This window comes from Rhincodon typus, chromosome 29, assembly GCF_021869965.1.
Source record: "Rhincodon typus isolate 14 chromosome 29, sRhiTyp1.1, whole genome shotgun sequence".
In the NCBI taxonomy this organism is placed as follows: domain Eukaryota; kingdom Metazoa; phylum Chordata; class Chondrichthyes; order Orectolobiformes; family Rhincodontidae; genus Rhincodon; species Rhincodon typus.
Window position 1 is genome coordinate 2,844,596 of NC_063360.1, and position 16,782 is coordinate 2,861,377.

General features: G+C 39.9%; 1 protein-coding gene across 1 annotated transcript in view; it reads left to right on the forward strand.

The window, feature by feature from the left end:
* The window catches only part of eps15l1a (epidermal growth factor receptor pathway substrate 15-like 1a), a 228,909-nt gene that overhangs the window by 32,194 nt on the left and 179,933 nt on the right, over nucleotides 1-16,782 (forward strand). The window contains exons 11-12 of the mRNA XM_048613886.1: nucleotides 643-705; nucleotides 10,043-10,128. Coding sequence (XP_048469843.1) covers nucleotides 643-705; nucleotides 10,043-10,128 — 149 coding nt within the window. The remainder of the gene's footprint in view (nucleotides 1-642; nucleotides 706-10,042; nucleotides 10,129-16,782) is intronic.

The following is a 16,782-nucleotide window of genomic DNA, read 5'->3' on the forward strand; positions in this document are numbered from 1 at the left end:
GCCGATGCTGGAGAATCTGAGATAACAAGGTGTAGAGTTGGATGAACACAGCAGGCCGAGCAGGAAAGCTGATGTTTCTGGTCTAGACCCTTCTTCAGAAAATGTCCTCAGACAGTCAGAAAATTCTTCAGACCACTGTCCTCACCCTTTCACTTTGCTTCCTTCTTTCACCCCGACACTAAATGTTTTCATAACACTATCCTCAAGGAGAGGAAAGCTTCTCTATTGTGATGGTGCTTGATCAAGAACTTCCCACTCTTGTAAATGATTACAATGTATTCAGCGACCATTTTGAAAATAAGGACAGCTTAGGTCAGTCCCCAGAGTGTCATTAATTTACAGATTTCACTGTGTTTGATTTAGCTCAGAAAATTTCTGTGTCAGTAGATTACTGATGTAAATTGCATAAATTCAAGAAATCACAAGCAGTCTCAATTGCTTCTATATGATGATCATTTTGCACAGGGTTTTTATATTTTACCCAAGTTTGATATTTTATTGTCCACTTGATCATGCTGAATTTGACCAAGTTAAGATCTCTTTTTTTCTCAACGTGAGCCCAATGCCAAAACTCTTGATGTTTTTACAATAACAATCCTTTGCATGTGTCTGTGGACCTACTTTATTCCTTTCTTTCTATAGAGCCTCTCAGGCTACATGACTCCTGTTGGGCCTGATATTTCGCAACTAACAGAAATGAGGCGTGTGAGTAACTTGTTGTGAACATGATATCAGGGCTGCCTGCTTTAAACATTTGCTAACCATTGCCTTTTGCACATTGCCTGAAATGAGTCTCATCCAGTTGTTGTGTCTATTATGAGTCTGTGCATGTTGGATGTTAACAAGCTCACAAGTGATCTGGTCACTACCAGCTACGTGAGTATAATCCTGTGTATGGGTTCAGTTTCGGTTTTGAGAAATAACACTTGTCAGCTTCATGACTAAGTGAAGGATGCTTTTAAATTGCAAAGTAAATACTGACCCATTGCATTAATATTTAAATAGATACTTGCTTATACCAGTGATAAGAACAATTAATTATTTTCATTAAAATAAATTTTAAAGTTATTGATTTTCTTATATTAAGCACTTTACTTATTTTGTCCAGGAACAGCTGTATTTACTCACCACTTTATGCCACTTTTAATTTTAGATTTAGATTCTAGTGCACTGAAAGCAAGAGCAATCATAAATCAATAATTTAAACAGAGTTAGTAACATCACTGGCAATTTTGCTTACTTTCTTCTATAGTGACCTATATAAGTAGATTAATGTAGTGCTTTTTTGCATGATACATATGAGTACATCAATGCAGTCTCAGGTCTTCACTGCAGGAGTTCCTCTGGGTAGGGTTCTAGGGTTCTAGATTTCACCAGTGAACTTCCATCCATGATAAGGTCCTTAGGCGGGACATCTGCTATTGAATTCACAACGTTCAGCAACATTCGAACCTCCTCAGCTATTCAAACACTCTGTTCAGGTCTTGTTGCATTTGGACAACATTCAGTTCTTGGGCTGATAAGTACAAAGTGTAACATAGGTGCAAGACAAATTTCAGGCAATGAGTATCTCAAACAAGAAAGAATCTGACTATCTTCCCTTGACATTACCATCACCTAATCCCCACCATAAATATCTTGTGAGTTACCATTGACCAGAAACTGAACTGGACTAGCTGTGTAAATACTATGTCTCCAAGAGTCAGTCAAAGGCAGGACATTCTGTGATGAAACAAATACACGTGCTAGTCAGAGCAGAAATGACAGGCTGAAAAGATGGTGTTAGGGGAGAGTTTCAGATTCCTGGGGCATTGGGACCAGTTCTGGGGGAGATGGGGCCTGTACAAATTGGACAGGTTACACTTGGCCAGGACTGGGACTGATGTCTTCGGGGGAGTGCTTGCTAGAGTGGTTAGGGAGGGTTTAAACTAATATGCCAGGAATGAGAACCTGTGTAAAGAGTCAGAGAAGGAGAGGGCTAGGACAAAAACAAAAGGTAGAAAAGGGAATAAGAAAAATGATAGGCAAAGAAACCATGGACAAAATTCAAACAGAGAAAAACAAGAGCGAGACAAACAGTGTTAAAAAGACAAGCTTAAAGGCTTTGTGCTGTAATGCGCAAAGCATTTACAATAAAGTGGATCAACTAATTGCGCAGGTAACTGTAAACGACTATGATATAATTGGAATTATGGAGACATGGCTGCAGGGTGACCAGGGATGGACGCAGAATTTCCCAGGGTATTCAATATTTAGGAAGGACAAGCAAAAAGGAAAAGGTGGCGGAGTGGCATTGCTGATTAAAGAGGAAATTAACACAATAGTGAGAAAGGATATTAGCTCTGACAATGTGGAGTCAGTATAGGTAGAGTTGAGAAATACTAAGGGGCAAAAAACATGTATAGGACCCCAAACTGCAGTGGTGATGTTAGGATTGGCATTAAACAGGAAATTAGAGATGCATATGATAAGGGAATATCGATGATCATGGGTGGTTTTAATCTGCACATAGATTGGGAAAATCAAATTAGCCACAATGCCTTAGAGGAGGAATTCCTGGAGTGTATATGGGATGGTTTTCTTCACCAATACGTGGAGGAACCAACTAGAGAGCAGGCCATGTTAGACAGGATACTGTGTAATGAGAAGGGAATCATTGCCAATCTAGCTTTGCGAGACCCCTTGGAGATGAGCGACGATAACATGATAGAACTTTTATCAAGATGGAGAGAGAGGCAGTTGATACGGAGACTAGGGTGCTGAATCTTAATAAAGGAAACTATGAAGACATGAGGTGTGAGTTGGACTTGATAGGTTGGAGAGAGTTACCTAAAGGGATGACAGTGGATAGGCGATGGCAAACATTCAAGGAATGCATGAGGGAACTGCAGCAACTGTTTATATCTGTCTGGCACAAAAGCAAAATGGGTAAGAGGGGAAATCCATGGCTTACAAAGGAAATTAGAGATAGTATCTGATTCAAGGAAGAAGCATTTGGATTGGCCAAGAAAAATAATATGTCTGAGGATTGGGAGCAGTTTAGAAGTCAGCAAAGAAGGACCGAGGGGTTGATTAAGAAGAGGAAAATACAGTACGAAAGTTAATAGTTTCTATAGGAACGTGAAGAGAAAGAGATTAGCGAAGACAAATGTAGGTCCCCTACCCGTAGAAATGGGGGAATGTATAAAAGAGGACAAAGAAATGGCTGAGCAACTGAATACGTACTTTGATTCAGTCTTCATAAAAGAGAACACAAATCAGATACCAGAAATGTTGGAGGATGCAAGATTTAATGAGAGAGAAGAATTGAGGGAGATCAATATGAGTAGAGAAATGGTGCTGGGAAAATTGATGGTATTGAAGGTGGATAAATCCCCAGGGCCTGATAATCTACATCCCATGGTACTTAAGGAAGTGGCTCTAGAAATAGCGGATGCATTGGTGGTGACTTTCCGGGATTCTATAGACTCTGGAACAGTCCCTGCAGATTGGAAGGGAGGTAATATCACTCCAGTGTTCAAAAAGGGAGGTAGAGAGAAAACAAGGAATTATAGACCAGTAAGCCTTACATCGGTAATGGGCAAAATTCTCGAATCCATTATCAAGGACTTTATAGCGGAGCATTTAGAAAGCAGTGGCAGGATCAGTCAGAATCAGCATGGATTTATGAAGGGGAAATCATGCTTGACAAATCTGTTAGAATTCTATGAAGATATAATTAGTAGAGTTGACAAGGGGAAGCCAGTTGATGTGGTATATTTGGACTTTCAGAAACCATATGACAAAGTCCCACGTAAGAGATTATTGTGCAAGATCAAAGCGCATGTAATTGGGAGAAGTGTATTAAGATGGATAGAAAACTGGTTGGCAGAGAGGAAACAAAGAGTAGGAATTACTGGGCCCTTTTCAAATTGGCAGGCAGTAACTAGTGGGATGCCATAGGGATCGGTGCTGGGGCCCAGCTATTCACAATATATATTAATGATTTGGATGAGGGAACAAAATGTAACATCTCCAAGTTTGCAGATGATACCAAGTTCGGTGGGAGGCTGAACTGTGATGAGGATGCAGAGATCCTTCAGCATGATCTGAACAGGTTGGGTGAGTAGGCAAATCAATGGCAGATGCAGTATAATTTGGATAAATGTGAGGTTATTTACTTTGGAAGCAAAAACAAGACGCAGGTTACTACCTGAAAGGCTGTAAATTGGGAGAGGGGAGTGTACAGCGGGACCTGGGTATCCTTGTGCACCAGTTGCTGAAGATAAGCATGCAGGTGCAGCAGGTGGTAAAGAAAGCAAATAGTATGTTAGCCTTCATTGCGAAAGACTTCGAGCACAGGAGTAGGGATGTGTGTTGTTGCAGTTATACAGGACCTTGATGAGGCCACACCTAGATTATTGTGTGCAGTTTTGGTCTCCTTTTCTGAGGAAGGATGCTCTTGCTCTCGAAGGAGTGCAGCAAAGGTTTACCAGGCTGATTCCAGAGATGGTGGGACTGATGTATGAGGGCGGATTAACTAGATTAGGGTTGTTTACATTGGAGTTCAGGCGAATGGGAGGGGACAAGGGCAACAAATGCTTGGGAATTCACCCATGTAATCGTTCCTCCAAGCCATACACCTTAGCTTGGAATAATATTGCTGTTATTTCATTGTCATTGGGTCAAAATCCTGGAATGCCCTTCCTAGCAGCACTATATGGACAGCAGTATTTCAGGAAGGCTGCTTACCACCAGCTTTTCGAGTCCACTTTCGGATGGGTAACAAAAGCTGGCCTAGCCAGCGATGCCCATGTCCACTGAGAGAAAAAAGAAAGCTTTGCACGTTTACAGAAGTCTTACATGATAATCATTAACCACCCTCCTCCACTGTCCTGTGCTGCAGATGCATTGATAACTTCTATGTAGGTGTGTCTGCCCTTATGTTCAGCGTAGTATGAAAAGTGATGATTCAGTTTAACAGTTTTTACCGAGCCACTGTACAAGTCATCATGTAGTTACTTTGATCAATTTATTTTGATATATTATGTCACATGTCAGGAAGAGGTGGGACTTGAACCTAGACCTTCTGCCTCAGAGGCAGGGATGACTGTTGTCATGTATAATGGATACACAGTGTCATGTGCAGCAGAAACTGCATTATAATCAACATTTTCAAGGTAAATGTTGATCCTCTGCTATCTGTGATTTCTTGTTATGTGTTCCTATCCCTGTGCTTTTTGAAGAATGTTAGTGGAGAAATACGCTGTTCCAGTATTGCTGGTTGAAGCTGTGTAAAAACATCTTCATAGTGACTGTCAACTCCTATTATTACTTTCTATTCCTTTGGACAACCCTTTGTTGCACATATATTAAAGCTAGATGTGACCCAATCAGCTGTGCTGTTCTATAGATTTAAGTTAACAATGATCTGATGGAATGGTAAAGCAGATCCTGATGGCTCAATGATCCATTCTTGTTCCTATTATGTGAAATTTCCTTTGCGTACCTAGACAAGGTACTTTGTTTGGCAATGTGAGAAAGGGTAGCACAGCTGTTTTATATTAATGTTCTTAGAACCTATGAGGTGCCCATGATGTATTTACAATTTACTGCCTCCCCGTTTCATTTATATGTGATAAACATTTTATTTCTCCACTTACCCTATTGTTTGAATGTTAACAAGCAAAGGCTTTGTGTGTGGTGAGTTGAATAAAGCTTCAAGTCAAAGCCTTTCCATTTCAGATATTGCATAGCTACTCTGGAGTAAAATGCTAACTTCTACAGTGATTTGGAGGGCACCTTTGCAATTTGAGGAACAAAATTGTGAGGAACAGTTTTGACCAACCCTAACTACCGAGTCCATTTTTGTTGTCAGTTTCCCAAAGTAATGCAGAGGTTTAGTGCAAACCTGATTATTTCTGTTGGTCTAGCACGAATGAGTCAGATCTTGTATCCAGATATATCACTTCATTGCAGTTTGGTGATTTGCACCATAAAGCCCAGATGCCTTGATGTATAGACAGGGAACCACAGATTTTGTGTGTGTCTAAGTGTGTGTGCGTGGTCAGAATACCTTTTCAACATATACAGGAAAAAATAACTTAGTAGTTTCCAGTTTACATGTTATTTAATTAGTTGCATTTATTAGAGTCATTAGTTTTTAGTTTAGTGAATACTCTACCATGTTACTACTCTACTGTATTGTTGGAATATGAAATATTAACAAATCGTATTGCCATATAATCAGAATTACAGCAGAATGAGGAAGCTTGAGATGCTTACTGGTTTTGCTTACTGAGATTCCTCTGCATGGATACCTGAATTTGCTTGTATTAATGCTTAATGCTGCTTGGCTGTACTATTCAAACCAGCATTTCAAAATGCTAAAGCATGTAAAATTCAGTACAGGGCACGTGGCTGCTTTTGTCCCACCTTAAAGTAAAGACTAAAAAAATGAGTTTGTTTTCAGAGGTTTACTAATGATGTATTGCAGTTGTGTGTTGTTCTCTGGATCCTGGTTTTCAGCAGAATGTGAGCTCAAATTAAAGTCAATGTCAACAATAGTCTAAAGGACAGCTTGGCCAACCTGTTACCGCCCTGAATTCACAACAGCATGCAAAAATATTGGTATTCCTTGAGGTGAATTAAAAATATAATGCTATATCTTGGCCGACAATGCCACAGATCAGAGAGGGTTTGTGATGAATGTTAGATAAAAATCCTCAGCAATTTCATTTTATGGGGACAAATATGTTTTTCCAGCTTTCCTTTTCTGGGGCTTCCTGAGCTGAACACTGCTGTTGGCTTAAAGAGCAGATACGAAACCTCTGAAACTGACTGGTGATATGATAAGTAAAAGTGGGTGTGATTCTAATAAAACCAAGCAGCATAGAAGACAATCAACAAAACTATGCCTGTGGTGGCTCACTGAAAATTTGCTTTAGTCCCATACCCATAGTCTTGACAGGCAGTGCAAATGTTTTCATTCTATGGTACATTTATAACTTTATTTCTGAAAATGCTATTCAACCTCTTTTTCAGCCAGTGCATTTTAGATCTCAAAATCTTGATGAGTAAAAGAAATTTCTGCTTGTCTCTCTCTAGTCTTTTGTGTAGATAATTTTAAAATCCATGTCAGGTTACTAACCTTCCTGTTTTTCTTCATTTTTACTGTATTAAGATCCCTTATTACTTTTTGAACTGCTCGCGCATCATGAATATAACAATTTACATAGAAGATTGTGGGAATTTTGAGGGCTTATTGTGCAGCCTCTGTGCTTTATTGATTCTCTTACTTCAGTTCCTGCATTCTTTTTTCTCATTCATGAATTTACATTTTTTTCCCTTGAATGGAATTTTATTTACAGATTTGCATTTAAACTACAGTTAGCTTCCTGTTTCACAATTAAACATCACTAGAATGCTGAATTTGCCACAACGAGTTGTGCTTTGTAAATCAGAGGCAAACTGCAAGCAGTGGTATTGGATTTGCTTTGTAAGAGTGGCATTAATGTCCGACTGTAGTTTGGAGATTCAGTGTTGTTCCGGGGATTACCATCCCTCGATAGAGGAATTGGTATCGAACTGTGTGACGTCCTTGAATGTGGTGACCCTATCCCCTGCTGCCAAGGCTTAGTTTCACTGATGCAAGACAAACTTTGCTGTTGGAATTGAAAGATTATAATTGAAAGATAAATTGGAGCTGGTAAGACAGCAAAATGGGGAGTGGAATAGTGCTGATTGTCATCAGAAAATACCCTTTGCCATAACAAACACACAGTACTGATTCCCCAATGTGGCTTAATGTAAATAGTCCAAACAGAGTCCAGGGTTAAACAGGGCTGCATCCGCAGTAACCTGCACTATTGTGAGCATGAGGGAGATGCAGCTGAAAGACAGACTGTTCTCTGACTTAAAAATATTTCTTAATGATAATGGGATATTGATTTATCAGACTTGTGCGCTTGCATAATGCATCAAAATATGTACAGTGAGCAAGATTTCGGGTAATGATGCTCATGGCAGCCATATTTTTCTGGTATCTGTCCTGCGTTTATTAATCCTCTCTGTTAGATGTTTCCTTTGCAAAATAGTAACTAGTTTTTAAAATCATTAGCAATCATTGCACTAATTTGAAATTTTAAATAGAGTAAGCAATCAGGAGTGTTCTCTTTTGATGGTATCTCACTGGTTTCAGTCCAGATGAAAGTGTAGGTACAACTGTGCCAAACCATTGAGTTTTTTTGTTTTTTTTTCATTTAAAAGATGCCTCTTGTTTTCTGGAAGCATGAACTCAAATCTGGATACAGTTCCACAGATGTTCATCACTGTCAATCTTGCCAGTTACAATCTTTTTGCTAGCTTTGACATTGTGTTGAGTTTGGTCATTGGGGTTCATTACATCTGAGTGAGAATGGTCTGATTTATTTAATTTCTTGTGATTGGGAGTGCTTGTGCAAACAATGGCAAACCTATTGCCATTTCAGAGCAGTATGGTACAGATCAAGAATTTTTAGTCGAACTTTTGGTTGGTTTCACACTGTCAATATTGTATCAATTAGCCACCTTCATTGAAAGGAAACACTGTTTGTAGTGGAAGATGTGTTACGGCAACCTACTTGGTCATCTCTTCAGCTGTCTGTTCCATTGGGTAATTGGATATGCCCAGTATGCACACTTTTCCCAATTCTTGCCACATCACTGTTTCACAGTCTCTGAGATTGTTTCCTCCTCTCCACCCAACCCTCCTTGATATCACATCAATGCTGGATCTCCTGCCAAGTTTTTACTGGTCATCGTTGATCAGGACCTCAGAACTGAAGCAGAACTGAGGAGGGGTCACCAGACCCAAAACGTTAACTCTGATTTTTGCTTCACAGATGCTGCCAGACCTGCTGAGCTTTTCCAACAACTTCTGTTTTTGTTCCTGATTTACAGCATCCGCATTCCTTTTTCTATATCTATAGAAGCTTTAATAGACTTTTTTAACCAGTTTAAATTCATTTTCTACTCTCCCTTTGTCAGTTTCTTGGTCTTCCTTTGTTATATTCTAGAATACTCCCAATTCTCAGGTTGACTACTATTTCTGACCATTTTATTCGCCTTTTCAACTTACACAGTTCATAATTTCCTTTGTTAGCTACAGTTGCCTGGCTTAGCATAGTTGCTTTGATTATGTCCTTCCTCTCTGTGACCTTTGCCAGTAATAAGGACAAGAACAAAAATGTTGTGGGAACACCATTACTTCCAAGTTGCATACCATCATATCATGGATATGTATAACAATTCATTCATCATCATTGGATTCCTGCCTAATAATTGTAAGGAATTCAGCGATTCAAGAGTCTCACTGCCCTCTGGACAATTAAGGATGGGCAAGGAATGCAGCCTTACCAGTGTTGTCCAGATTCTGAGAAATGAAAAACTATGCTAATATCTTCAGATTAATCTGTAATTAAAGTAGGTGCACTGTCCTTTTATTGTATAGTTGGTCTTGAATTTTGAAACTAGTAGTGGAACACAGTTATTTTTAAGTTCATAGGTTTGAGAATTTCGCAAGACAAGTTCGAAGAAATGCAAAATAATTGAAGGTGTCTCTTTTTGAACTGTGTGACTGCAATCCCTGCTTTTTACCATCAGAAGGAGCTCTTGAGTTGAAGTTACTCACTTAGGTGTCTCTAGTATTACAAACTGGAATTGCAATAATCTATAACGAGCAGATGTATTCATTTCTCAACCTTCACAGTCACTAGAATATTCAAAGCAATGGAAAGCAGAATACTGCTGATGTTGGAAATCTGAAATTAAAAACTGCAGATGGTTTGCAGATAGGGCAAGATGTGTAGAGAGAGAACAGTTGACGTTTCCATTGACTCTTTTTCTCTGCACATGCTGCCTGACCGGCTGAGGATTTTCAACATTTTCCGTGGTTTTTTTTAATTCAAAGTAGTTGTTCAGCTGGTGAACTCGCAGTTTTAACCTTTGCTGTAATTTAAAGATATATATTTCAGGTATGCCTTCTGTTAGCCTCCTTTATAATGTACATTTCCTTTCTCAATAGGATAGCACAAGTTCGGTCGGCTCAGGAGATTTTACTGGCATCAAAGAGCTGGATGCAATTAGCAATGAAATCAGTGAACTACAAAGGTGAGCATTTTATAAGTAGCAATGGCAGCTGGGTATAGGATCCTCTCAGTTTTAGGATCAAACAGTCACATAATGAGAAAAATGCACAGCTGTTCAAAACACAAATCTGCTGATGTCTACGGTGTCATTTGTTGCTCCTTTCAAATGAGTTATCATTGGTTTTAGAACTCATGAAGTTCCCCAAAGTCATGTGGTAAATATACTGCATGGTTGTACTGAGCTACACAGACTGAGCAGATCCCAGATCTCATGGTGAGTTAGCCTATTGTGCTCACCTGCTAACATTAGAGTGGCCCCCTCAGGTGAGGTACTGGGTAGGTAAGATATTTTTCAGCATAAAATAATGTATTAAAAGGTAGATAACTCATAAGGGCAGCTCGTGTCTCAACTATTATTCTGGTCAAACTGTAGTCAGGTAATGAAAGCAAAATACTGCAGATGCTGGAAATCTGAAGCAAACGCAAAATTTTGGAGAAACTCAGCAGGTCTGGCAGCATCTGTGGAGAGAGAAACAGAGATAAAATTTTGAGTTTGGTATGATTCTTCAGAACTGATGCAGATTTACCTTTCCTCACAAGGCAATCTGCACATTCCAGATATTAGTCTTGTAAACCTTCTCTGAACTGCTTCCAATACGTTAACATTTTTCTGTAAGTATAGGTGGAAATTATACAGTGAATGGTAGAACTCTTGGGAGTATTGATATGCAGAGGGAAATAGATGTGCATGTCCACAGATCACTGAAGGTGGCAGCGCAGGTAGATAAGATAGTGAAAAAGACCTATGGCATGCTTGCCTTCATTGGAAGGGCCATTGAGTTTAAGGATAGATAAGTTATGCCGCAGCTTTATAGAACTTCGGTTAGGCCACACTCGGAATATCGCATACAGTTCTGGCCAGCTCATTAGCAGAAGGATGTGGATGCTTTGGAGAGGGTACAAAAAAGATTTACCAGGATTTTGCCTGGTATGGAGGATTTTAGCTATGAAGAAAGATTGGATAAACTGGGTTTGTTTTCAGTGGAACAGAGGAGGTTGAGGGGTGACCTGATAGAAGCCTATAAGATTGTGAAAGGCATGGATAGAGTGGAAAGTATGAGGCTTTTTCCCAGAGTGGAGGAGTCAATTACTAAGGGATGCAGGTTCAAGGTGCAAGGGGGTTGGGGGTGCTGGTGCAGTGTTTCAGAAGAAATGCAAGAGGCAAGTTTTTCACCCAAAGGGTGGTGAGTGCCTGTAATGCGCTGCCGGAGGAGGTGGTGGAAGCAGACACGATAGCAACATTCAAGAAGTACCTGGATGAATACGTGAATAGGAAGGGAATCGAGGGATATGGAAGTGAAAGTGAAGCCCAGATTAAACTCCATCTGCCATTTTTCTGCCTCCAACTGATCTTAGTGATGAAATTTTGAATGCTTTTAAAATGAAAATAACTATTACAAGCACAGTAGCTTACTGCGATTTATTTGCCTATCTATTTGGTTTAGTACCCACTATATTTTGGGAAAGTCATGGTAGGACCTGTGTGCTGCTTGATATAAGTAATGGAGACTATACATTTAACTTTTAGATATAGAGTTTGCCAGAAAAGCATCAATACTTTATAGCAAAAAAATGCTGGATAAACCATAGGTTGGGCAGCATCTGTGGGGAAAGAAATAGATTTAACATGATGACCTTTCATCAGAAATAGAAAAATATTAGAGATGTGATAAATTTTAAGAAAGTGAAAGGGGCAGAGAGTTAGAAAAAGAACAAAAGAGAAAAAGGTCTGTGATAGGCAGGGAAACAGGAGAGATTAAAAGACAAGGAATGCGCTACCATTCATACCTTCCATAGATACATCTTTTGTTTCCTGTCCTGTTATCACATCCTTCACACCATTAATCCTTTTGTCGCTTCTCTCAATTCCATAGAGAACTTCCATTCCATTGGTGATTCAGACTTCAGCTCTCAATGATTTTACTGAGAGTGCCCAGTTTTAGGCAACCACAGCAGCATGGGCCAATGGCATCCTGTGATGCACCCCTTCCACTGAACATGCGGAACATACTGTGCAGAGCAAATGACAAGCGTTCATAATGCACTGGGTTGTTTGTCAACATAAGGTTGCAGCAATTTATGGAGCACATGCTGTTTTGGATGCTCAGGATATCAATATTAATTTTTTATTCAGTACTATAGAAAAAATCTGAAATTTCAGATCCCCTTCATGAGCTAACAAGAAAAGCTGAATGTTTCTTCAGAATTGCATCTTGTAATAAATTCGAAAGGGTTGGCACATTCTAAGAGGACAGTTCAGTCTGTGACAGCTCTTTAAAGATCCATTGAATTGTCCTGCTCACCTTTTATTTCGTTTTCAGGCAAATGTAGATAGTCAGGAAATTAGGCAGCAATGTCAAAGATTATCTGGGTGGATGAGAATGTGGAATTTGAACATAAACAGATCAGCCATGATCTTCTGAATAAGAGAGCAGGTTCCATGGGCCAAAAAGCTTCTGGTAAGATATCAGTGGAGCAGGGAATCTGAGCCCAGGGCTTATCCGCTCTGTCCGCTTTTCTTTTCATTTCATTTTTTTCTTCTGTCTTCTTGTTTTTCTTTCTCTTTTTATTTTTCTCTTGGTGAAGAGCTCAGTCGCGGCAGTGGTGGACTTGAGTAGGCCCAGCAGCATGAACTTGTGGCAGAGACATTGGAGATGAGTTTGGGTTCCCGGCAGCTTTGCAGTGTTGAGACGCTCCTAGCGCCGACTCAAGGCAGCTGCAATAGACGCGTGTTTGGGTTCCCAAGGTGTCTGCGTCCAGCGCAGATTCAAGGGGTTGGCAACAGAGGTGGCTTTGGGCCCAATATGGCAGCATCAAAAGTGGCTGCATTAACAAGACGGGCCCAAAGCAGACCCACGGCAGTGGTGGAATCGAGTTTGGGCGGTACTGGACAGCATTGGTGTCATCTCCATTGGCAAGGTCCAGCAAGGACTCAGAGGTGAGGATGTTGATGGAGAAGAGATGGAGCTGAAGAGTGGCGACTTTGTTCCAATGGCAGTGGCGTGGCAAAGAGGACTCATGTCTGGCCACCAGATCTGTGGCCCATGATGGAGTACTTAACGAGAAGGACTGTGAAGTTGGACATTTTTTTCTTCATTTCTTCATTTTACTGCATTTATATTCTATGTTTTGGTTTATTTTTCTGTGTTTTAAGTTGGCGCCGGAGAGTAGTGACACTGTACAATACTTTTGACTGTATTTTTGTAACAAGATATGCATGACAATAACTAAATCAAATCAAATCAAATAGCCCAATTCTGCTCCTGTTTCATATGTTTGCATGTACCCTTTCTTGCTAACACGTGCTGAACACTTTTCTGTTTCTTTATTGATCATGTACAGAGAGATGGAAACTTTGATTTTTGGCAATTGTTCTCAAGGTTGTGACACCAGTTATGTCGTAATTCTCACCATTGCCAGGTTTTCCTCTCTGACATAATGAGAAATAGCATCGAAAAGTAGAATTGTTTTCCCCAGTGCAGCACTAGAGCCTATGTGTTTTCATCCTTTTGAATATTATAACTTCTTTCAGACTTATGTATTATTCTCTTTTTGAACTTATCTCTTTTTAAATTCATTCACGGGATGAGGACATCACTGGCTAGGCCAGCATTTATTGCCCAGAGGGCAGTTAAGTGTCAACCACATTGCTGTGGGTCTGGAGTCACGAGTAGGCCAGACCAGGTAAGAATGGCAGTTTCCTTCCCTAAAGGATATTAGGGACGCCACCCGCAAACTGGAGGAGCAGCACCTCGTATTCCGCTTCAGGAGCCTACAGCCCAATGGCCTTAATGTGGATTTTACCTGTTTCAAAACCTCCCCACACCCGGCCTCATCCCATGACCACCCCTTCCTCTCATCCCGTCTCCTTGACCTGTCCTCCTCCTCCTCTCCTATCCGCTCCTCCCACCTCACTGACCAATCCCCACCAGTCCCTACCTACACTCACCTATCACCATCCCACCTACCTTCCCCAGCCACACCCCTCCTCTCTCAATTTATTTCTGAGATCCCTTACCCCTTCCCATTTCTGAAGAAGGGTCCCAACCCAAAACGACGACTTTCCTGCTTCTCTGATGCTGCCTGGCCTGCAGTATTCCTCCAGCTCCACACTGTGTTATCTCTGACTCCAGCATCTGCAGTTCTTACTATCTCTTAGGGAACCAGATGGGTATTTTCCTAACAATTAACAATGGATTCATGATCATCATTAGTTTCTTAATTCCGGATTTTTATTGAGTTCAAATTCCACCATCTGCCATGGTGGGATTCGACCCTGGGTCCCCAGAACATTGTCTGGATCTCTGGATTAACAGTCTGGTGATAATACCACTAGGCCGCCACCTCCCTTTTTCAATAAGTGAATGTCTGAAGATTATTTGTCAAAACAAGTTGTTCTAATCTGATGCAAGTCAGTAGTAAGCAATATTTGATTTGTAGTCTTCAGAGCAACATTGATGCACTGAGCAAATTCAAAAAGTGCATTAATAAAGACAAACTCACATAATTGACCTCTTTGGTTGATGTTTGGGAGGTAACATTCAGTTTGTGTGAAATGTTAATAGGAGTAGATAAGGTAGATGAGAACTTATTTATGGAATATTAATGCAAAAGTGGTGGATTGGAATACATATTGCAAGTGTATATATTCCATGTAAGGTTCAAAATCAAAAATTTTGGAAGGACACAGAATATTTTCCACTTCCTCAAGAAAGAGAGATAATCATTATTGCGAACCAAATAATACCATAAAGACATAAGTTAGTCTCCTTGAAATAGTGTCCCCTGCATCAAACTCTTTATTCTAATATATTCCTGTGCTGTTCATTAAGTAATGATATTGTATAGCAATGTAAAGGACCAAGACTATTGTGTGATTTATTTGAACAGTCGTAGTACTGTGGAGCAAACGCACCATCTATTTATACACAATCTATCCACTTGTTCCCTTTCCCTATCTGACCATGCCTTTAGTCTTCTCTTTCTATGAACAGTGATCATCAGTGCAATCAATGTTTTGATATATAGCTAATGATGTCACTGAACACCTTTTAACACCATTCTTCTGTGAAGGTTAGTGTAAATTTGTTTTATTCCATTCAGAATCTTTTGCTAAAACACAACCAGCTCGGCGAGCAAATCAACAGCCTCACCCACAACCTGAGCTATAAATCTTTGCTAAAACCTTAAACAACCTTATTCCTTTGATCAATTTATAGGTAAAGCCTAAGGTTTTAGACATCGTGAGTTGTTTTGCTTTCAAGACAATCCATAAAGACATGTATTTTTATGCACTTTTTTTGGCTTAAAGCTATGCAAAAAGTATTCAAAACGTAAAATGAATGCAACCATAAACTTTGCAAAATCACCTTCAGGAGCTTGATGCATGCAGTATTGTTTACCTAAAGTAAACACATAGTTTTGTTTGCATGTGATTCTTGTGTATTGTACATGAAAGAAAGTATTAAGGTTTGGTGGAGGAAGATCAGCATATCAGAGATTTTGTTTACTGTTTACTTTAAATCAGATATTACTCATAAATGCCAGGAATTATTCAATTTTGAAGACAATGTATGTTCACCAGTATGATCCAATCAGGAAAAGGAAAACTGTAGTATTTACATTAGTCAGAAGAGGGAGTGATTGCAGATGTAGAGAACTTGAAAATCAGATCAGCCCAAATTGTTGTAAATGCTACATAACACAATGCTGGAATCACACTGAAATCTTTGGTTCGTGTAGCAGAGAAGCACATTACTGCTCAGTGACCTTGACTTGTTTGAAATCTGACTCAAAGTTAGAGGTTCTTGGTCAGGGTGCAGGTGAGCACGAAGTGTTTCACTCATCTTCTCCAACACACTCCACTTCATTTGTTACAAGTGCATGTTTATTAACAAAATGATCATTCTTTGTGTATGAAAGGTCAAATATGTGTGGCAGCCGGCAATGTATTAGAGGCACCATGACCCTGCATTAAAAATTCTGCGTGCCCCCAAAGTTGCTCTGTTGGATCCTGGTACACCCTGGAATGCATGTAATTTCCTTTGCAGAAGGAAATCTGTGATCCATGCTTGCTGTGGTCTGCATGTGACTCCAGATGCACAGCAATGTGGTTGACTCATAACTGTCCTCAAAGGCCTGTTAGAAATAGGCAACTATACATCCGCTGGAGACATTGTGCAGTTCCATTTATTTTAGTGGAAATGTCAAATAGTATCCTGGTCAACAGCTAATGCACCAGCAAATATCATAATCACTGGCGTTATAAACTAACAGGGATGAACACGGGAGATTACAATTGGGCCTCATGAGGTTTAAAGATGTTTTTTGCTGCTCTGAAAGTAATCATGCATTATATGCTGGAATATATGTGTTTCTTGTGAGTTTGCATGTTTGTTGAGTTGTACTGCAGTATGAAAGAGTATCTTCTTGCTGCTTAGAGTGAAATAGGTGCGAGTCTGGAAGCGCTTAGCATCAATGTGAAGTTGGGTTTGAACGAACTAATGGCCCAGTCAACTCCTAAGTAAGCTCATCTGTTCTCAACATTACCATCCACAGCACCAGGCAATCTTCAAGTTACTGAAGGACTGTTCAGAAGGAGGTTGACAGTCACAGC